Raw genomic sequence first — 22,798 nt, forward strand, 5'->3', positions numbered from 1 at the left:
CAAGATAGAATCACTCCGGGCTGTGATATCCAGTCTGGAAGGGGGGGGGGGATTTTATGGTGTCACTGGACGTAAAGGATGCATACCTTCATGTCCCCATATATCCTCCGCATCAGGAGTATCTGAGATTCGCTGTACATGACTGTCATTACCAGTTTCAGACGTTGCCGTTTGGGCTTTCCACGGCACCGAGAAATTTCACCAAGGTGATGGCGGAGATGATGGTGCTCCTGCGCAGGCAGGGAGTCACAATTATCCCATACTTAGACGATCTCCTGATAAAGGCGAGATCGAGAGAGCAATTGCTGAAGAGCGTGTCGCTCTCCCTGAAAGTGCTACAACAGCACGGTTGGATTCTCAATCTGCCAAAGTCACACTTGATTCCAGCGACTCGACTATCATTCCTCGGAATGATTCTGGACACGGAACAGAAGAGGATTTTTCTCCCAATGGAAAAAGCCCAGGACCTCCAGAACATGGTCAGAGACCTGCTAAAACCAAAAAGAGTGGTGGTTCATCAATGCACTCGAGTTCTGGGGAAAATGGTGGCAGCTTACGAGGCCATCCCCTTCGGCAGGTTCAATGCGAGGACTTTTCAGTGGGACCTTCTGGACAAGTGGTCAGGGTCCCATCTGCAAATACATCAAAAGATAAGCCTGTCCTCCAGGGCCAGGGTGTCTCTCCTGTGGTGGCTGCAAAGTGCTCACCTTCTAGAGGGTCGCAGGTTCGGCATTCAAGACTGGGTTCTGGTGACCACGGACACGAGCCTCCGAGGATGGGGAGCAGTCACACAAGGAAGAAATTTTGAGGGACTATGGTCAAGCCAGGGATCTTGTCTACACATCAACGTGCTGGAATTGAGGGCCATATACAACGGCCTACGACAAGCGGAGAATCTTCTTCGCGACCTACCGGTGCTGATTCAATCAGACAACGTCACAGCCGTGGCTCATGTAAACCGCCAAGGCGGGACAAGGAGCAGAGCGGCAATGGCGGAAGCCACCAGGATTCTGCGCTGGGCGGAAAATCACGTAAGTGTTCTGTCAGCGATCTTCATCCCGGGAATGGACAACTGGGAAGCAGACTTCCTCAGCAGACACTATCTCCATCCAGGAGAGTGGGGACTTCATCAAGAAGTTTTTGCAGAGATAACAAGTCATTGGGGACTTCCTCAAATAGACATGATGGCGTCACGCCTCAACAAGAAGCTTCGGAGGTATTTTGCCAGGTCAAGGGACCCTCAAGCAGTAGCGGTAGACGCCCTGGTGACATGTGTTCCCTCCTCTTCCTCTCATCTCAAAAATATTGAGAATCATAAGACGAAAAAGAGTGCAGACAATACTCATTGTTCCAGATTGGCCTCGAAGGGCCTGGTATTCAGATCTTTAGGAGATGCTCACAGAAGATCCATGGCCTCTCCCTCTCAGGGAGGACCTGTTGCAGCAGGGGCCCTGCGTGTTCCAAGACTTACCGCGGTTATGTTTGACGGCATGGCGGTTGAACGCCGAATCCTAGCTGGAAAAGGTATTCCGGAAGAAGTCATCCCTACTCTGATAAATGCTAGGAAGGAGGTGACGGCGAAACATTATCACCGTATCTGGAGGAAGTATGTATCTTGGTGTGAAGCCAAGAATGCTCCTACGGAAGATTTCCGTCTGGGCCGGTTTCTCCACTTTCTACAGACAGGAGTGGATATGGGCCTGAAGTTAGGCTCCATTAAGGTACAGATTTCGGTCCTATCTATATTCTTTCAGAAGGAATTGGCTTCTCTCCCAGAAGTTCAGACTTTTGTGAAGGGAGTGCTGCACATCCAGCCGCCTTTTGTGCCCCCAGTGGCACCATGGGACCTTAACGTGGTATTAAGTTTCCTGAAATCTCACTGGTTTGAACCTCTTCCAACAGTTGAATTGAAATTTCTCACTTGGAAGGTGGTCATGTTATTGGCCTTGGCATCTGCAAGGCGGGTGTCAGAGTTGGTGGCCTTGTCTCACAAGAGCCCCTATTTGATTTTCCATGAGGATAGAGCAGAGTTGAGGACTCGGCCTCAATTTTTGCCTAAGGTGGTTTCTTCATTTCATATGAACCAACCTATTGTGGTGCCTGTGGCTACGGGCGACTTGGAGGACTCCAAGTCCCTGGATGTAGTCAGGGCCTTAAAAATTTATGTAGCCAGAACGGCTTGGGTTAGGAAAACAGAGGCGCTGTTTGTCCTGTATGCAGCCAACAAGGTTGGCGCTCCTGCTTCTAAGCAGACTATTGCTCGCTGGATCTGTAACACGATTCAGCAGTCTCATTCTACGGCTGGATTGCCGGTACCAAATTCGGTAAAGACCCATTACACTAGGAAGGTGGGCTCTTCTTGGGCGGCTGTCCGAGGCGTCTTGGCATTACAGCTTTGCCGGGCAGCTACTTGGTCGGGTTCAAACACTTTTGCAAAATTCTACAAGTTTGATACCCCGGCTGATGAGGACCTCACGTTTGCTCAATCGGTGCTGCAGAGTCATCCGCGCTCTCCCGCCCGGTTTGGAGCTTTGGTATAAACCCCATGGTCCTTACGGAGTCCCCAGCATCCTCTAGGACGTACGAGAAAATAAGATTTTAAACCTACCGGTAAATCTTTTTCTCCTAGTCCGTAGAGGATGCTGGGCGCCCGTCCCAGTGCGGACTAAATCTGCAAGACTTGTATATAGTTGTTGCTTACATAAGGGTTATGGTACAGTTGAGAACGGTCTTTGACTGATACTGTTTTGTTCATACTGTTAACTGGTTGCGTGTATTCCAGGTTATATGGTGTGGATGGTGTGGGCTGGTATGAATCTTGCCCTTAGATTTACAAAATCCTTTCCTCATATTGTCCATCTCCTCTGGGCACAGTTTCTCTAACTGAGGTCTGAAGGAGGGGCATAGAGGGAGGAGCCAGTGCATACCCATACTAAAAGTTCTTTGTAGTGCCCATGTCTCCTGCGGAGCCTGTCTATACCCCATGGTCCTTACGGAGTCCCCAGCATCCTCTACAGACTAGGAGAAAAATATTTACCGGTAGGTTTAAAATCTTATTTATTCTAATGTTGCCGCCTATCCATAAGACTCACCATCAGGGCCGGCGCGCGCGTAATAGGGCGCTGCAGTGCAGGGCGGCGCCGAGCACCCTAACACCCGCCTTGCTAACCATGCTGGCTGAACGTGGGAAATCATGCTGTACATATAACACCGTGATCTATGACATGACAACATGGCCAGCTATTGCTGAGCCAACTACTCAGCCACTCTCCTGAGTGTGCGTCACACTGAGAACAAACCTAAGTAAGGACACATCTGTATCTCGCTAGTCATAAATACATACAATACCGTCCATAATGACCATACCAAACACAGTACATCTTAGTTGTAATTGCCCCCGTCACCATAGTCCAGAGGTTCTCAAACGCGGTCCTCAAGTCACCCCAACAGTCCAGGTTTTAAGTATATCCATGCTTGGCCACAGGTGACTTAATTAGCACCTCAGTCAATTTGATTTAACCATCTGTGCTGAGCCATGGCTATACCTAAATCCTGGACTGTTAGGGTGCCTTGAGGAACGCGTTTGAGAACCTCTGCCATAGTCTCTTTACCCCAAGGATTTACTCTCATGTGTTCTCATGTCCTCTCTGTGTGTCTGGTAGGTATTGTAGCTATGCATATTGAAACACTGGAAGCTGTGCATCGGGAAAGCCGAAGACTACCTCCAATCAAAAAGGTGGGTGATCTGGAGGAAACATGGTGTAGGACATAACATAACCTGTTACTATTTACAGACCAATAATGGGGGTCATTCCGAGTTGATCACACGCTGCCGATTTTTGCAGCGCAGAGATCAGGTAAAAAAAACTGCGCATGCGTATGTACCGCAATGCGCACGTGCGTCGTACGTGTACAAACCGCATCATTGCTGTGCAATGCTTCTAGTGACTATTCCATTCGCACAGCCGATTGCAAGGAGATTGACAGGAAGACGTCGTTTATGGGTGTCAACTGACTGTTTTCTGGGAGTGGTAGGGAAAACGCAGGTGTGACCAGGCGTTTGTAGGGCGAGTATCTGATGTCAATTCCGGGACCTGCGTTTGCAGGGCGGGTATCTGACGTTAATTCCAGGACCTCCGTCGCTGGAATCATCGTACAGGATAAGTAACTACAGGGCTGGTCTTGTTTTGCACAAAATGTTTTTGTACCGCTCGGCTGCACATGCAATCGCGCACTTGCAAAGCTAAAATACACTCCCCCGTGGGCGGCGACAATGCGTTTGCTCGGCTGCTAAAAGTAGCTAGCGAGCAATCAACTCGGAATGAGGACCAATAATACACCATGTAAGATCGAGATTATGCTGCCCATCTGTTATACAGGAGACTGATAACCTGAGTGAATTATATATGTTTGTCCCAGTAAGTTCTCTCTATTAGGGTAAAGATAACTAGATTAAACTATGGCCAATGATCATTATGATCGCCAACGATAATATAATTATACACACTTTCTACATACAGTGGTAGCAGTCATTCTGTGGGCTGGACCAGTCTTCACTGCTGTCAACTCACTAGGAACTTCTTACATTACACATGTAAAAGTTCCTCTCTGTTATTTAATGCTAATTAAAAAAATTTTTGATGTCCAGCTCATGAGATGTTCAAACCATATAATCCCAATTGTTTTTTACAGCCCAAAATCCTGAGACCAGCGTTACTCCCTGGAGAAGAGTTTGTTTGCGAAGCTCTTCGGGTTCTTTTGGACCCTGATGGAAGGGAAGAGGCGACTGGGGGGATGCTTGGAGGTCCTCACATCCTGCCAGCAGAGGGAGCCCTGTTCCTTACTACATATCGGATCATCTTTAAAGGCACCCCTCACGATCCTCTAGGTAGCTATGTTTCTTGCCAGAACGTTATTGGCCAACATTATGACCCGTTAGTTATCTGCAATTGGTGATGGATGGAGTGTGTGGAATTTGCAGTTTTCTGAACAGTCAATGGTATGATCCAGTGAACCTTCTGCTGTGTCGAGATATTTGTAAATTGTGAGCTGGAGCTTTCTAGTAAGCTGCGTCCTGTAACCAAATAAAATATTATATTCCCCCTTAATTTTATTTTAGCTTCTTCCAAAGTAAACCCAGTCAGCCTCTGTTTGCTTCCATGACTTAAGGTCTTCCAAGGAACTCACAAAGCTGAATAAATATTCTATATCTCGCCTTTCTGTGCAGTGTGAAGCTCTGCACGCTAACTGTGGATGAGGAAGAAGCCTCTGTGCCAGTCGTGGCTTTCTCCACTGTCTGGTGCAAACTTCCGTGGACCCTTATTTATTTTGTTTGTTCCTAAAATCAGTGATTCCTGTAGTTACAAAGGAACATACTTGGTTGTATATGACTTTGCCCATCTACAAACCTTAGCTGAGTTTGGAGGAGCTAAACCAACTTCCAGCCAATCCAAGCATGTATAAGTTTCTGCGCACACCATTCTGCAACTCCCATCCTGCATTAGTTGGAAGGTGGTGGTGTTACATGTACCTTTTATGTAAACCAAAATAAGAAAAATCCTGTTATGCTCCCCAAGTAACCGCACTTTTCCTGCACTGACTAAATGGGCTTCAACTCTTAACCACTGCTGTTCCAGGGTAATATAAGTTCACCCGGTACTAGGTTGCCGCTAGGACCTAATGAAGGAACAAGGAGTTAACGTGGGACTTGATGAGCCAGGAGTGAGCTGTAGTAGTAAATGGGCGCTGACTAGGCAGAGAATGAGGTCTTGAGTCAGGTAACAAAAAGAGCAGCTATCAAGAGAAACTGGGAAACACACCCAGGGCTAGGCAGGGCTAAAACAGGCTGGGATTCAGCAAAAACCTTCGAAGCAGGTACAGATGCAGGATGCTTGCAGGATATCCACCAGCGCTCACAGCACCTCTGCCAAACAGAAGCTATAACCGGCAGGGAGGCTGCCTTATACCGGGAACAGGGACCAATCACCAGCCTCCAGAAAGGCAAGCCCCAAATTATTACAAACACTGTGCAGCTGAGCAGGTGCACCTACTTTCACAGCGTCCCAGCTGCTTAGTAACAGTCGGATCGCTCTGTAACGGCCGGGACCTGCTGGGGAAGCTAGTCGTTATGGAGATATTTATGATTATTTCTGAAAATGAAGCTTGTTACATCCTGCAATCCAGTGACATCACTAAGGCGGGTTGTGACTAACGCAATAGTGACATCTAACAGTACATTAATAAGGCGCAATTCCTCAGGTACTGAATCACTTACAATGTGGTTGCCACTGCAAAGGCCGCGCAGAAGGAGCCATGTCCCTCACCGGACGTCGCAGAATTGTAGCATACTGTATATTGTCAGTTTGATCATGTATTTCATTAGTTATTATTACAGTTGAATGGTCACATTGTAATCTAGTAAATTTGCAATAGTCTTTTGCACACGTGGACTTTGCACAGAATTGTTGTTTCTGCATTGTCATTGAGATGTTAATTATTTTTGGAAATGGAATGTATGGAATGGAATGTTTGCTGGAACGACATAAACAATTCCCTCCACATAAATGCCTGTTTGGCGTCTGTGCTGCAAGCAGTGTAATTTCATTTCCGTGTCCTTCCGCATCTTATTCATATGAATGACATTAGAACTATCTGTAATCAAATCCACCATAAGTTCGCATCAGCAATTGCAATAACACTTTGTGTGGCACAGCAAATGGGTTTCTGTAAGGCAGCGGAAGGAGATTCAGCCTCTAGAAGTTTGGCTTATTGGCAAATAATGTGAATATTCCTGAAGCTTTCAACAAAACTTTAATGCTGTTGTTTGTGTATATTGTGGTATTTGTGTATTTATTCAAGCTTGACTATTTAGTTTTTTCATTTGTATATGTTTTTCTTTTCCAAGAACAATTTGTACCAATCAGACAAAAGAACATTTGGGCAATGTTATCCCTATGCAATCAATCTCAAGAAAGAGCACAGTTGTTAATGAAATAGAGCTAATGAAACTGGATACATTCTTTGTCTAGAGAGCTAGATGGCGCTGATACATAATGTAGCTGGTGAGGGAGAGCAGACGGCGGGGAGAATTGGTTACATGCATGGTGGCAGAGGTAGATGGCACTGATGCATAATGTAGCTGGTGAGGGAGAGCAGACGGCGGGGAAAATCGGTTACATGCATGGTGGCAGAGGTAGATGGCACTGATACATAATGTAGCTGGTGAGGGAGAGCAGACGGCGGGGAAAATCGGTTACATGCATGGTGGCAGAGGTAGGTGGCAGTGATGCATAATGTAGCTGGTGAGGGAGAGCAGACGGCGGGGAGAATCGGTTACATGCATGGTGGCAGAGGTAGATGGCAGTGATACATAATGTAGCTGGTGAGGGAGAGCAGACGGCGGGGAGAATCGGTTACATGCATGGTGGCAGAGGTAGATGGCACTGATACATAATGTAGCTGGTGAGGGAGAGCAGACGGGGGCGAGAATCAGTTACATGCATGGTGGCAGAGGTAGATGGCACTGATACATAATGTAGCTGGTGAGGGAGAGCAGACGGCGGGGAGAATCGGTTACATGCATGGTGGCAGAGGTAGATGGCACTGATACATAATGTAGCTGGTGAGGGAGAGCAGACGGCGGGGAGAATCGGTTACATGCATGGTGGCAGAGGTAGATGGCACTGATACATAATGTAGCTGGTGAGGGAGAGCAGACGGCGGGGAGAATCGGTTACATGCATGGTGGCAGAGGTAGATGGCACTGATACATAATGTAGCTGGTGAGGGAGAGCAGACGGGGAGAATTGGTTACATGCATGGTGGCAGAGGTAGATGGCACTGATACATAATGTAGCTGGTGAGTGAGAGCAGACGGCGGGGAGAATGGTTACATGCATGGTGGCAGAGGTAGATGGCACTGATACATGATGTAGCTGGTGAGTGAGAGCAGACGGCAGGGAGAATCGGTTACATGCATGGTGGCAGAGGTAGATGGCACTGATACATAATGTAGCTGGTGAGGGAGAGCAGACGGCGGGAAGAATCGGTTACATGCATGGTGGCAGAGGTAGATGGCACTGATACATAATGTAGCTGGTGAGGGAAAGCAGACGGCGGGGAGAATCGGTTACATGCATGGTGGCAGAGGTAGATGGCACTGATACATAATGTAGCTGGTGAGGGAGAGCAGACGGCGGGGAGAATCGGTTACATGCATGGTGGCAGAGGTAGATGGCACTGATACATAATGTAGCTGGTGAGTGAGAGCAGACGGCGGGGAGAATCGGTTACATGCATGGTGGCAGAGGTAGGTGGCAGTGATGCATAATGTAGCTGGTGAGGGAGAGCAGACGGCGGGGAGAATCGGTTACATGCATGGTGGCAGAGGTAGATGGCAGTGATACATAATGTAGCTGGTGAGGGAGAGCAGACGGCGGGGAGAATCGGTTACATGCATGGTGGCAGAGGTAAATGGCACTGATACATAATGTAGCTGGTGAGGGAGAGCAGACGGCGGGGAGAATCGGTTACATGCATGGTGGCAGAGGTAAATGGCACTGATACATAATGTAGCTGGTGAGGGAGAGCGGACGGCGGGGAGAATCGGTTACATGCATGGTGGCAGAGGTAGGTGGCAGTGATGCATAATGTAGCTGGTGAGGGAGAGCAGACGGCGGGGAGAATCGGTTACATGCATGGTGGCAGAGGTAGATGGCAGTGATACATAATGTAGCTGGTGAGGGAGAGCAGACGGCGGGGAGAATCGGTTACATGCATGGTGGCAGAGGTAAATGGCACTGATACATAATGTAGCTGGTGAGGGAGAGCAGACGGCGGGGAGAATCGGTTACATGCATGGTGGCAGAGGTAGATGGCACTGATACATAATGTAGCTGGTGAGGGAGAGCAGACGGGGAGAATTGGTTACATGCATGGTGGCAGAGGTATATGGCACTGATACATAATGTAGCTGGTGAGGGAGAGCAGACGGTGGGGAGAATCGGTTACATGCATGGTGGCAGAGGTAGGTGGCAGTGATACATAATGTAGCTGGTGAGGGAGAGCAGACGGCGGCGAGAATCAGTTACATGCATGGTGGCAGAGGTAGATGGCACTGATACATAATGTAGCTGGTGAGTGAGAGCAGACGGCGGGTAGAATTGGTGTCATGCATGGTGGCAGAGGTAGATTGCACTGATACATAATGTAGCTGGTGAGCGAGAGCAGACGGCGGGGAGAATTGGTTACATGCATGGTGGCAGAGGTAGATGGCAGTGATACATAATGCTGCTGGTGAGGGAGAGCAGACGGCGGGGAGAATTGGTTACATGCATGGTGGCAGAGGTAGGTGGCAGTGATGCATAATGTAGCTGGTGAGGGAGAGCAGACGGCGGGGAGAATCAGTTACATGCATGGTGGCAGAGGTAAATGGCACTGATACATAATGTAGCTGGTGAGGGAGAGCAGACGGCGGGGAGAATTGGTTACATGCATGGTGGCAGAGGTAGGTGGCAGTGATGCATAATGTAGCTGGTGAGGGAGAGCAGACGGCGGGGAGAATCAGTTACATGCATGGTTTCAGAGGTAAATGGCACTGATACATAATGTAGCTGGTGAGGGAGAGCAGACGGCGGGGAGAATCGGTTACATGCATGGTGGCAGAGGTAGATGGCACTGATACATAATGTAGCTGGTGAGCGAGAGCAGACGGCGGGGAGATTTGGTTACATGCATGGTGGCAGAGGTAAATGGCACTGATACATAATGTAGCTGGTGAGGGAGAGCAGACGGCGGGGAGAATCGGTTACATGCATGGTGGCAGAGGTAGATGGCACTGATACATAATGTAGCTGGTGAGGGAGAGCAGACGGGGAGAATTGGTTACATGCATGGTGGCAGAGGTAGATGGCACTGATACATGATGTAGCTGGTGAGTGAGAGCAGACGGCGGGGAGAATCGGTTACATGCATGGTGGCAGAGGTAGATGGCACTGATACATAATGTAGCTGGTGAGGGAGAGCAGACGGCGGGGAGAATTGGTTACATGCATGGTGGCAGAGGTAGATGGCACTGATACATAATGTAGCTGGTGAGGGAGAGCAGACGGGGAGAATTGGTTACATGCATGGTGGCAGAGGTAGATGGCACTGATACATAATGTAGCTGGTGAGGGAGAGCAGACGGCGAGGAGAATCGGTTACATGCATGGTGGCAGAGGTAGATGGCACTGATACATAATGTAGCTGGTGAGGGAGAGCAGACGGCAGGGAGAATCGGATGCATGCATGGTGGCAGAGGTAGAGACTGGTGTAGGAAAGAGGGGTTTGTGTTCTTGGAACACTGGGCGGACTTCTCAGTCAGGCGCTGTCTTTTTTGCCGCAATGGATTGCACCTGAATGAGGAGGGTGCAGCGGTGCTGGGGGGAAGGATGGTTAGAAGGTTGGAGGAGATTTTAAACTAGGTGCCTGGGGGGAGGGATTAGAAAGGATTAGTGGGACAACTAGTGAGCGAAGAAAAGAGGGATGTATAAAGTATAATGGGGAAGGAGAGGAGGGGAAAGGAGATAAATAGTCAGCGATGGTAATTTAAGGAAAACTCAAGTTCCTAAGGAAACATTATCTACAACAAAACTTGCTGAAGTGTATGATTGCAAATGCAAGAAGCCTAACAAGTAAAATGAGGGAACTAGAAACAATTGCACTTAATGACCGATATTATATATTAGGCATTACAGAGACATGGTGGGACGATTCTCACTACTGGGCAGCAAACATGGAGGGGTACACCCTCTTCAGGAGAGTTAGGAATAATAAAAAGGGAAGGGGTGTTTGTCTTTATGTTAAACCATTCTTAAAACCGTATTTAAAGGAGGAAATTTATGAGGGAACTGGAGATAACATGGAGTCATTATGGGTTAAGATTTCGAGTGGGGGTAAAGATAGAAAAAAAACTTTTAATAGGGACATGCTATAAACCGTCTGTCTGAAGAATTAGAACTCTTGCAGCAATTCGAAAAAACTGCAGGAATGGGGGACGTCATTATTGTGGGGGACTTCAATTACCCGGACATAAATTGGAACACCGAACCAGTAAATACATCTAGGGGTAACAGGTTCTTAAACATGCTTAAAGATAAATACTTGTCCCAAGTAATCGAGGAGCCAACCAGGCATAGGGCTATGCTTGACCTAGTACTAACTAATAATGAGGAAATAATATCAAATACTAAAGTAGGGGAGACCTTAGGAAATAGCGATCATAATATGATCACATTCAATATCAGCTTCCAAAAACAACAATATAAGGGTCTAACTAAGACTTTTAACTTAAGAAAAGCTAGTTTCATATTGCTGAAACAAGCAATGAAGGACATCAATTGGGAAATTGAATTTCATGGCAAGAATACGGTGGAAATGTGGGATGTTTTTACAACTGCGCTCAATAAGTTCACTAATTTGTATATTCCCAAGGTCAACAAAAACAGGAGTAGTAAATTCAAACCGATGTGGCTTAATAAGAAGGTCAGGGAACAAATGGATAAAAAGAGGCGTGCTTTCAAAGCATTTCTGATGGGACGGTGGAATTATTCCAGTTCTGCAAGGAATGTAACAAAAAATGCAAAAAAGAAATCAGAGCTGCTCAAATAGAAAACGAAAAACAGATTGCAAAGGAGAGTAAAACAAACCCCAAAAAGTTATTTAAGTATATAAACGGTAAAAGGTTAAAAAAGGAGAATATTGGGCCTTCAAACGGCGAGTTGGATGTCTTGATTAATGATGATAGGGGAAAAGCGGATTTATGGAATACATTCTTTTCATCAGTATTCACGAGAGAGGAAAGTTTGACGAGAGTAGAGCACAACGTAAGCTATAATAACGACCTGTTGCTAGGTACTTGGTTAAACGAGAAAGCAGTCCGGAAGAGACTAAGTAAATTTAAGATTATTAAATCTCCTGGGCCGGATGGACTTCACCCCAGGGTTCTTATGGAACTTAACGCAGAGATATCGAGACCCCTATATTTGATTTTCAGCGAGTCAATTACATCAGGAATAATACCGAAGGACTGGTGTATAGCAGAGGTAGTCCCAATATTTAAAAAGGGTATTAAAACTAATCCCAGTAACTATAGACTGGTAAGTTTGACATCTATAGCGGGGAAAATTCTAGAAGGTATATTAAGGGATAGCATACTAGAGTACTTGGATACCTCCAAGGTTATTACAATGAATCAGCATGGTTTTGTGAAGGACAGGTCATGTCAAATTGACTTAATAAGCTTCTACGAGAAAGTGAGCGATAATATTGATCAGGGTAAAGCAGTGGATGTGGTCTTTTTGGGCTTGGCTAAGGCCTTTGACAAAGTCCCACATAAGAAACCAATTTTCAAATTAAGAGAGCTTGGGGTAGGAAACACTATTTGTACTTGGGTGAGTAATTGGTTGTACAATAGGGAACAGTGAGTGGGGATAAATGGGATGTACTCTGAATGGGCTTCAGTGCTCAGTGGAATACCGCAGGGTTCAGTTCTCGGGCCATTGATGTTTAACATATTCATTAGTGACCTAGGAGAGGGACTGGAAAGCACAGTGTCAATTTTCACAGACGGTACTAAACTATGTAGAGTAATTAATTCAGACAAGGATGTGGAGTCTCTACAGAATGACTTATCTAGACTTGAGGTCTGGGCGGATAAATGGTGAATGAGGTTCAATATAGACAAATGTAAAGTTATGCACTTTGGGACTAAAAACAATCGGGCAGCATATAAACTAAATGGGGAAAATGTAGGGATAACGGTAGTTGAAAAAGATTTGTGGGTGCTCATCGAAAATAAACTTAGTAGCAGTACACAATGTCAAAATGCAGCAACAAAAGCAAATAAGGTGTTAGCATGCATAAAACAGGGAATGGAGGACCAGGGAGGAGAGTGTAATCCTCCCACTGTATAAATCATTGGTGCGGCCACATCTGGAATATTGTGTACAGTACTGGGCACCTCACTATAAAAAAGATATCTTGGAATCGAAAAGGGTTCAGAGGCGAGCCACCAAACTGGTTAAGGGGTTACTGTGTAGCTGGGGGTGTGCTCTGCGCTCCCTAAAATGTTTACTTGTGTATTTGAGTATCCGAGCAGCCCAGGTTAGAATAGGAAACTCTTTTCGGTTGTTTCCTTGTTTTACGAAATCTAGGGGGAGGGGGACCAACCTTTGGCGCTACTGGTTAATACTCAGAAATAGTGGTTTATTTACTATAGAACACAGTTTTCTGCAAAAAATATATATAAGGTGTGTATATTTATGCACAGTGTGTATATGGGTGTAATGGATATATACGGAGGCAATGGGATGTGTCTAGATATCAGCTTGTTTATTATGGTAATAATTCTTTAAAAAAAAAATTTTTTGCCAATATTGATTTGAACCTTATTGCTTTAGCGCGCTCCTTGTATTACTAGCAAACAGTGAAAATTGAAATGACATATAATGAAATTAAAAAGCTAAAATACATTGGTATTAAACATGTAATAAATGACACTTTGTATACAATTCTAAAAAATGATGGAGACCGGTCTCCTGCTCTTTATGGTATTGGTGGATTGTTAAGTGTAAATCCCGGCAGGGCAGATTGTGTCCGCAAAAGGTCCGGTTTTTAGTAAGTTCCTGATAATCCGTGATAGCAGGTTGGAGTAACAGTACTTCGTTTTCAGGTGATAAAAGTTATTATGGATCGCTTACGTGTCTTCACCCTATTCAGGGCTGGGAAGTCCGTACGTGTCCAATGGTGCTGCAGGTGTCTTTCTCCGTAGCCGCGGTTTGTTACAGGCGCCTGTAACCCCGGTTTTCTTGGTGTTTCCTTGCCGGCGTCATCCAGGAAGTCGGGATCTCCGGGTTTCGGGTGAAAGAAGGGGGCGTGGTCCAACGCGTTTCACTCGGCCAATGGTGCCGTGCTTCGTCGGGGACCGGGGTTACAGGCGCCTGTAACAAACCGCAGCTACGGAGAAAGACACCTGCAGCACCATTGGACACGCACGGACTTCCCAGCCCTGAATAGGGTGAAGACACGTAAGCGATCAATAATAACTTTTATCACCTGAAAACGAAGTATTGTTACTCCAACCTGCTATCACGGATTATCAGGAATTTACTAAAATCAGGACCTTTTGCGGACACAATCTGCCCTGCCGGGATTTACACTTAACAATCCACCAATACCATAAAGAGCAGGAGACCGGTCTCCATCATTTTTTAGAATTGTATACAAAGTGTCATTTATTACATGTTTAATACCAATGTATTTTAGCTTTTTAATTTCATTATATGTCATTTCAATTTTCACTGTTTGCTAGTAATACAAGGAGCGCGCTAAAGCAATAAGGTTCAAATCAATATTGTCCAAAAATTTTTTTAAAAGAATTATTACCATAATAAACAAGCTGATATCTAGACACATCCCATTGCCTCCGTATATATCCATTACACCCATATACACACTGCATAAATATACACACCTTATATATATTTTTTGCCGAAAACTGTGTTCTATAGTAAATAAACCACTATTTCTGAGTATTAACCAGTAGCGCCAAAGGTTGGTCCCCCTCCCCCTGGTTAAGGGGTTAGAGGCACTGGATTATGAAGAAAGACTTATAAGGTTAGATTTGTTTACACTGCAAAAGAGGCAATTGAGAGGGGGCATTATTAATATTTATAAATACATTAAGGGACAATACAAGGATTTATCAAACTATTTGTTTATCAAAAAAACACTACATAGGACACGAGGATACCCCCTGAGGTTAGTGGGGGAAAAATGTCATATACAACGGAGGAAAGGGTTCTTCACAGTAAGAGCAGTAAAGATTCTGTATTCTCTACCAGAGAAGGTAGTAATGGTGGATTAAATCAATAAGTTTAAAAATGGATTAGATAAATTCCTAGCTGAAAAAAATATCCAAGGATACAGCATTTAATTAAGATAAAATTATAATAGAGGTTGAACTCGGTGGACATTTGTCTTTTTTTCAACCTCAACAACTTTGTAACTGTAACAACTATGTAAGATGGCACTGATGCGTAATGTAGCTGGTGAGCGAGAGCAGACGGCGGGGAGAATTGAGTTGTGGCTGAACGGCCACTTATACCAATACTATACCACAGCTGAGACGGTGTGATATGTGTGGCGGAAACACAAGCTTTTATTATAGTGTCCACCATAACATATATTTTGTTTTAATTTCTTCCAAGTGGGAGAGCAGACCGTCATCCGTAGTGTTCCCATCGCTTCCATAACCCGGGAGAAGAAAATAAATGTCCAGAACCATCTACAGCAAAATATGCAGGAAGGTCTCCAGATCCGATCGGCAACATTCCAGGTATCTGGTCCAGAAGTCACATGTGACAGTATCATTCCTATTAGTAGCCTATGTGACCTATTTCCAGCTATTTCACCCATATTACCCATCTCCCATGGCCATTCCTGTTTCGCTGTATCTCTTACTGCTCCTAACAGTGCTTTACTTTTAGGGACAAGCTCTCTTAATGCACCGACAGAGTCCTCATACATCCAGCCTCAATACACCATGCATCGCAACATGCCTGTCATGAATGAGGCGCCAGGTCCTGTGCAGCTCTGCTAACGTTGGGCGTCTTTTTTTTGCCGAAAATGTGTCTTAGGTGCAAGGAAACTGCGCTGATTGATGTGATATGACACTTGTATACTGTGTGTGGGTGAGTCTATATACGGAGCAGGACAGACCTTGTATTGGAAAAAAGCTGCTCCTACATTGTAGCACTTCATATACAGATTCAGAGACTCAGTCGCACTCAGATATACACGTGTCATGTATCACATTACATCTGCAAATTTGTCAAAAAATATTTTCACGCAACCTGACGTGTCAAGCGGAGCCGTTTGGCATGACTGCAGCAAAGATGTTTGAGGACATATCTGCATAAATTATGTATGTACGTGTGTGTGTATATATATATATATATATATATACACACACACACACACACACACACACACACACACACACACACACACACACACACACACACTGGAGCAAAAAAGTATTTGGACAGCCAGCGATTGTGCAAGTTGACCCACTTAAAAAGATGAGAGAGGTCTGTAATTTCTCTGACGTCCTAGTGGATGCTGGGAACTCCGTAAGGACCATGGGGAATAGACGGGCTCCGCAGGAGACTGGGCACTCTAAAGAAAAGATTAGGTACTATCTGGTGTGCACTGGCTCCTCCCTCCTCCAGACCTCAGTTAGAATCTGTGCCCGGCCAGAGCTGGGTGCTCCTAGTGGGCTCTCCTGAGCTTACTAGTAAAGAAAGTATTTATTAGGTTTTTTATTTTCAGTGAGCTTCTGCTGGCAACAGACTCGCTGCTACGTGGTACTAAGGGGAGAGAAGCAAACCTACCTGCTTGCAGCTAGCTTGTGCTTCTTAGGCTACTGGACACGATTAGCTCCAGAGGGTTCGAACACAGGCACCTGTCCTCGATCGTCCGTTCCCGGAGCCGCGCCGCCGTCCCCCTCGCAGAGCCAGAAGAACAGAAGCTTGAAGACGACGAAATCGGCGGCAGAAGACTCCTGTCTTCATTTAAGGTAGCGCACAGCACCGCAGCTGTGCGCCATTGCTCCCAGCACACTTACACACTCCGGTCACTGTAGGGTGCAGGGCGCTGGGGGGGGGGGGCACCTTGGGCAGCAATTGAAGTACCTTTTGGCAATAAAAATACATATATACAGTCTGGCACTGTATATATGTAAAAACCCCCTCCATTTTTTTACACAGAAAGCGGGACAGAAGCTCGCCACTGAGGGGGCGGGGCCTTCTTCCTCAGCACACCAGCGCCATTTTCTCTTCACAGCTCCGCTGGAAGCAGCTCCCCAGGCTCTCCCCTGCAGTATCCAGGTACAAGAAGGGTAAAAAAGAGAGGGGGGGCACATAAATTTAGGCGCAAATAAAACATATAAGGCAGCTATTGGGTAATCACTTATTATAAGTGAAAATCCCTGTGTTATATAGCGCTGTGGTGTGTGCTGGCATACTCTCTCTCCATTTCTCCCCAAAGGACTTTGTGGGGTCCTGTCCTCAGTCTGAGCATTCCCTGTGTGTGTGCGGTGTGTCGGTACGGCTGTGTCGACATGTTTACGGCTGTGTCGACATGTTTGATGAGGAGGGTTACGTGGAGGCGGAGCAAGGGCAGATAAGTGTGGTGCCGACACCTGATTGGATGGATATGTGGAAGGTCTTAAACGACAATGTAATCTCCTTACATAAAAGGTTTGATGACGCTGCAGCCTTGGGACAGCCGGGGTCTCAGCCCGCGCCTGCCCAGGCGACTCAGAAACCGTCAGGGGCTCATAAACGCCCTCTATCTCAGATGGTTGACACAGATGTCGACACGGAGTCCGACTCAAGTGTCGACGATGATGAGGCACATTTACAGTCTAAAATGACCAAGGCCATCCGATACATGATTATTGCAATGAAAGATGTATTACACATTTCTGAGATTAACCCTGTTTATATGTTTGGGGAGAAAAAGCAGCCAGTGACTTTTCCCCCATCTGATGAATTAAATGAATTGTGTGAAGAAGCGTGGAGTTCCCCTGATAAGAAACTAGTGATTTCTAAGAGGTTACTGATGGCGTACCCTTTCCCGTCAACGGACAGGTTACGTTGGGAAACATCCCGTAGGGTGGACAAGGCGCTGACACGCTTATCTAAAAAGGTGGCTCTGCCGTCTCAGGATACGGCCGCCCTAAAGGAGCCTGCGGATAGAAAGCAGGAAGCTATCCTGAAGTCAGTGTATACACACTCTGGTACTCTGAGACCTGCTATTGCTTCAGCCTGGATGTGTAGTGCTGTAGCAGCATGGACAGATACTCTGTCAGACGACATAGATTCCCTCGACAGGGATACTGTTTTGCTAACCCTGGGCCATATGAAAGACGTCGTCTTATATATGCGGGATGCTCAGAGGGACATTTGCCTGCTGGGCTCTAGAATTAATGCTATGTCCATTTCTGCCAGGAGGGTCTTATGGACTCGGCAATGGACAGGAGATGCTGATTCTAAAAAACACATGGAGGTTTTGCCTTATAAGGGTGAGGAATTGTTTGGGGACGGTCTATCGGACCTCGTGTCCACAGCGACAGCTGGAAAGTCGACTTTCTTGCCTCAGGTTTCCTCACAGCCTAAGAAATCACTGTATTATCAAATGCAGTCCTTTCGTTCTCAGAAAGGCAAGAGGGTCAGGGGCGCATCCTTTCTTGCCAGAGGCAGGGGTAGAGGTAAGAAGCTGCACCATGCAGCCAGTTCCCAGGAACAAAAGTCCTCCCCTGCTTCCACTAAGTCCACTGCATGACGTTGGGGCTCCACAGGCGGAGCCGGGTGCGGTGGGGGCGCGTCTCCGAAACTTCAGCAACCAGTGGGTTCGCTCACAGGTGGATCTCTGGGCTGTACAAATTGTATCTCAGGGATACAAGCTGGAATTCGAAGCGACACCCCCCCCGCCGTTACCTCAAATCAGCCTTGCCAGCTTCCCCCATGGAAAGGGAGGTAGTACTGGCGGCAATTCACAAGCTGTACCTCCAGCAAGTGATTATCAGGGTCCCCCTCCTTCAACAGGGAAGGGGTTACTATTCCACAATGTTTGTGGTACCGAAACCGGACGGTTCGGTGAGACCCATTCTGAATTTAAAATCCTTGAACACTTATATAAAGAAATTCAAGTTCAAAATGGAATCGCTCAGAGCGGTTATTGCAAGCCTGGAAGAGGGGGATTTTATGGTGTCGCTGGACATCAAGGATGCTTACTTGCATGTCCCCATTTACCCACTTCACCAGGAGTACCTCAGGTTTGTGGTACAGGACTGTCATTACCAGTTCCAGACGTTGCCGTTTGGCCTGTCCACGGCACCGAGGATATTTACCAAGGTAATGGCCGAAATGATAATACTCCTTCGGAAGAAGGGAGTTATAGTTATCCCGTACTTGGACGATCTCCTCATAAAGGCGAGGTCCAGAGAGCAGTTGTTGATCAGCGTAGCACTCTCTCAGGAAGTATTGCAACAGCACGGCTGGATTCTGAATGTTCCAAAGTCGCAGCTGATTCCTACGACGCGTCTGCTTTTCCTGGGCATGATTCTGGACACAGAACAGAAGAAGGTGTTTCTCCCGGTGGAGAAAGCCCAGGAATTAGCACCTCTGGTCAGGGGGGGCAGTCACTCAGGGAAGAAACTTCCAGGGCTGTGGTCAAGTCTGGAGACTTCTCTACACATAAATATACTGGAACTAAGGGCCATTTACAACGCCCTGAGTCAAGCAGAGCCCCTGCTTCGAAACCGGCCAGTGCTGATTCAGTCAGACAACATCACGGCGGTCGCCCATGTAAACCGCCAGGGCGGCACAAGAAGCAGGATGGCAATGGCGGAAGCCACAAAGATTCTTCGGTGGGTGGATAATCACGTGCAAGCACTGTCAGCAGTGTTCATTCCGGGAGTGGACAACTGGGAAGCAGACTTCCTCAGCAGACACGACCTCCACCCGGGAGAGTGGGGACTTCATCAAGAAGTCTTCACACAGATTGCAAAGCGATGGGAACTGCCACAGGTGGACATGATGGCGTCCCGCCTCAACAAAAAGCTAAAAAGATATTGCGCCAGGTCAAGGGACCCTCAGGCGATAGCTGTGGACGCCCTAGTGACACCGTGGGTGTACCAGTCTGTATATGTGTTTCCTCCTCTTCCTCTCATACCCAAGGTACTGAGAATAGTAAGAAAGAGAGGAATAAGAACAATACTCATTGTTCCGGATTGGCCAAGAAGGACTTGGTACCCGGAACTGCAAGAAATGCGCACAGAGGACCCATGGCCTCTGCCTCTCAGACAGGACCTGCTGCAACAAGGACCCTGTCTGTTCCAAGACTTACCGCGGCTGCGTTTGACGGCATGGCGGTTGAACACCGGATCCTAGTGGAAAAAGGCATTCCGGATGAAGTTATTCCTACGCTGATAAAGGCTAGGAAGGACGTGACAGCAAAGCATTATCACCGTATATGGCGAAAATATGTTGCTTGGTGTGAGGCCACGACGGCCCCTACAAAGGAATTCCAGCTGGGTCGATTCCTGCACTTCCTAAGGTCAGGGGTGACTATGGGCCTAAAATTGGGGTTCATAAAGGTCCAGATTTCGGCCCTATCCATTTTCTTTAAAAAAGAACTGGCTTCACTGCCTGAGGTTCAGACGTTTGTTAAGGGAGTGCTGCATATTCAGCCCCCTTTTGTGCCACCAGTGGCACCCTGGGATCTTAACGTTGTGTTGGATTTCCTGAAATCCCACTGGTTTGAGCCACTTAAGACCGTGGAACTAAAGTATCTCACGTGGAAAGTGATCATGCTGTTGGCCTTAGCATCGGCTAGGCGTGTGTCGGAATTGGCGGCTTTGTCATGTAAAAGCCCATATCTGATCTTCCATATGGACAGGGCAGAATTGAGGACTCGTCCCCAATTTCTCCCAAAGGTGGTATCATCGTTTCATTTGAACCAACCTATTGTGGTGCCTGCGGCTACTCGGGACTTGGAGGACTCCAAGTTGCTGGACGTAGTCAGGGCTTTGAAAATATATGTTTCCAGAACGGCTGGAGTCAGGAAGACTGACTCGCTGTTTATCCTGCATGCACCCAACAAGCTGGGTGCTCCTGCTTCAAAGCAAACTATTGCTCGCTGGATCTGTAGCACGATTCAGCTGGCTCATTCTGCGGCTGGATTGCCGCATCCAAAATCAGTAAAAACCCATTCCCCAAGGAAGGTGGGCTCTTCTTGGACGGCTGCCCGAGGGGTCTCGGCTTTACAGCTTTGCCGAGCGGCTATTTGGTCGGGTTCAAACACCTTTGCAAAGTTCTACAAGTTTGATACCCTGGCTGAGGAGGACCTTGTGTTTGCTCATTCGGTGCTGCAGAGTCATCCGCACTCTCCCGCCCGTTTGGGAGCTTTGGTATAATCCCCATGGTCCTTACGGAGTTCCCAGCATCCACTAGGATGTCAGAGAAAATAAGAATTTACTCACCGGTAATTCTATTTCTCGTAGTCCGTAGTGGATTCTGGGCGCCCGTCCCAAGTGCGGACTTTCTGCAATACGTGTATATAGTTATTGCTTAAATAAGGGTTATTGTTATGAGCCATCCGTTGAGTGAGGCTCAGTTGTTGTTCATACTGTTAACTGGGTAAGGTTATCACAAGTTGTACGGTGTGATTGGTGTGGCTGGTATGAGTCTTACCCTGGATTCCAAAAATCCTTTCCTTGTAATGTCAGCTCTTCCGGGCACAGTTTCCCTAACTGAGGTCTGGAGGAGGGGCATAGAGGGAGGAGCCAGTGCACACCAGATAGTACCTAATCTTTTCTTTAGAGTGCCCAGTCTCCTGCGGAGCCCGTCTATTCCCAATGGTCCTTACGGAGTTCCCAGCATCCACTACGGACTACGAGAAATAGAATTACCGGTGAGTAAATTCTTATTTCTCTATCGTCCTAGTGGATGCTGGGGTTCCTGAAAGGACCATGGGGAATAGCGGCTCCGCAGGAGACAGGGCACAAAAAGTAAAGCTTTAGGATCAGGTGGTGTGCACTGGCTCCTCCCCCTATGACCCTCCTCCAAGCCAGTTAGATTTTTGTGCCCGGCCGAGAAGGGTGCAATCTAGGTGGCTCTCCTAAAGAGCTGCTTAGGAAAGTTTAGCTTAGGTTTTTTATTTTACAGTGAGTCCTGCTGGCAACAGGATCACTGCAACGAGGGACTTAGGGGAGAAGAAGTGAACTCACCTGCGTGCAGGATGGATTGGCTTCTTGGCTACTGGACATCAGCTCCAGAGGGACGATCACAGGTACAGCCTGGATGGTCACCGGAGCCTTGCCGCCGGCCCCCTTGCAGATGCTGAAGTAAGAAGAGGTCCAGAATCGGCGGCAGAAGACTCCTCAGTCTTCTAAAGGTAGCGCACAGCACTGCAGCTGTGCGCCATTTTCCTCTCAGCACACTTCACACGGCAGTCACTGAGGGTGCAGGGCGCTGGGAGGGGGGCGCCCTGGGAGGCAAATGAATACCTATTTTGGCTAAAAATACCTCACATATAGCCTCCGGAGGCTATATGGAGATATTTAACCCCTGCCAGAATCCGTTAAGAGCGGGAGACGAGGCCGCCGAAAAAGGGGCGGGGCCTATCTCCTCAGCACACAGCGCCATTTTCCCTCACAGAAAGGCTGGAGGGAAGGCTCCCAGGCTCTCCCCTGCACTGCACTACAGAAACAGGGTTAAAACAGAGAGGGGGGGCACTAATTTGGCGATATGCTTATATATATATTAAGATGCTATAAGGGAAAACACTTATATAAGGTTGTCCCTATATAATTATAGCGTTTTTGGTGTGTGCTGGCAAACTCTCCCTCTGTCTCTCCAAAGGGCTAGTGGGTCCTGTCCTCTATCAGAGCATTCCCTGTGTGTGTGCTGTGTGTCGGTACGTGTGTGTCGACAGGTAGGAGGACGATGTTGGTGAGGAGGCGGAGCAATTGCCTGTAATGGTGATGTCACTCTCTAGGGAGTCGACACCGGAATGGATGGCTTCTTTAGGAAATTACGTGATAATGTCAACACGCTGCAAGGTCGGTTGACGACATGAGACGGCCGACAAACAATTAGTACGGTCCAGACGTCTCAAAAACACCGTCAAGGGTTTTTAAAACGCCCGTTTACTTTAGTCGGTCGACACAGACACAGACAGGGACACTGAA

The 22,798-nt window shown here is 47.1% G+C and overlaps 1 protein-coding gene across 5 annotated transcripts in view; it reads left to right on the plus strand.

Moving 5' to 3' along the window:
- The window catches only part of SBF2 (SET binding factor 2), a 585,530-nt gene that overhangs the window by 464,201 nt on the left and 98,531 nt on the right, over positions 1 to 22,798 (plus strand). For all 5 annotated transcript variants that reach the window (XM_063946447.1, XM_063946443.1, XM_063946444.1 and 2 more), the window contains exons 21-23: positions 3,663 to 3,736; positions 4,693 to 4,888; positions 15,249 to 15,376. In XM_063946447.1, coding sequence (XP_063802517.1) covers positions 3,663 to 3,736; positions 4,693 to 4,888; positions 15,249 to 15,376 — 398 coding nt within the window. The remainder of the gene's footprint in view (positions 1 to 3,662; positions 3,737 to 4,692; positions 4,889 to 15,248; positions 15,377 to 22,798) is intronic.

The sequence above is a fragment of the Pseudophryne corroboree genome, chromosome 11, assembly GCF_028390025.1.
Source record: "Pseudophryne corroboree isolate aPseCor3 chromosome 11, aPseCor3.hap2, whole genome shotgun sequence".
NCBI classification, from domain to species: domain Eukaryota; kingdom Metazoa; phylum Chordata; class Amphibia; order Anura; family Myobatrachidae; genus Pseudophryne; species Pseudophryne corroboree.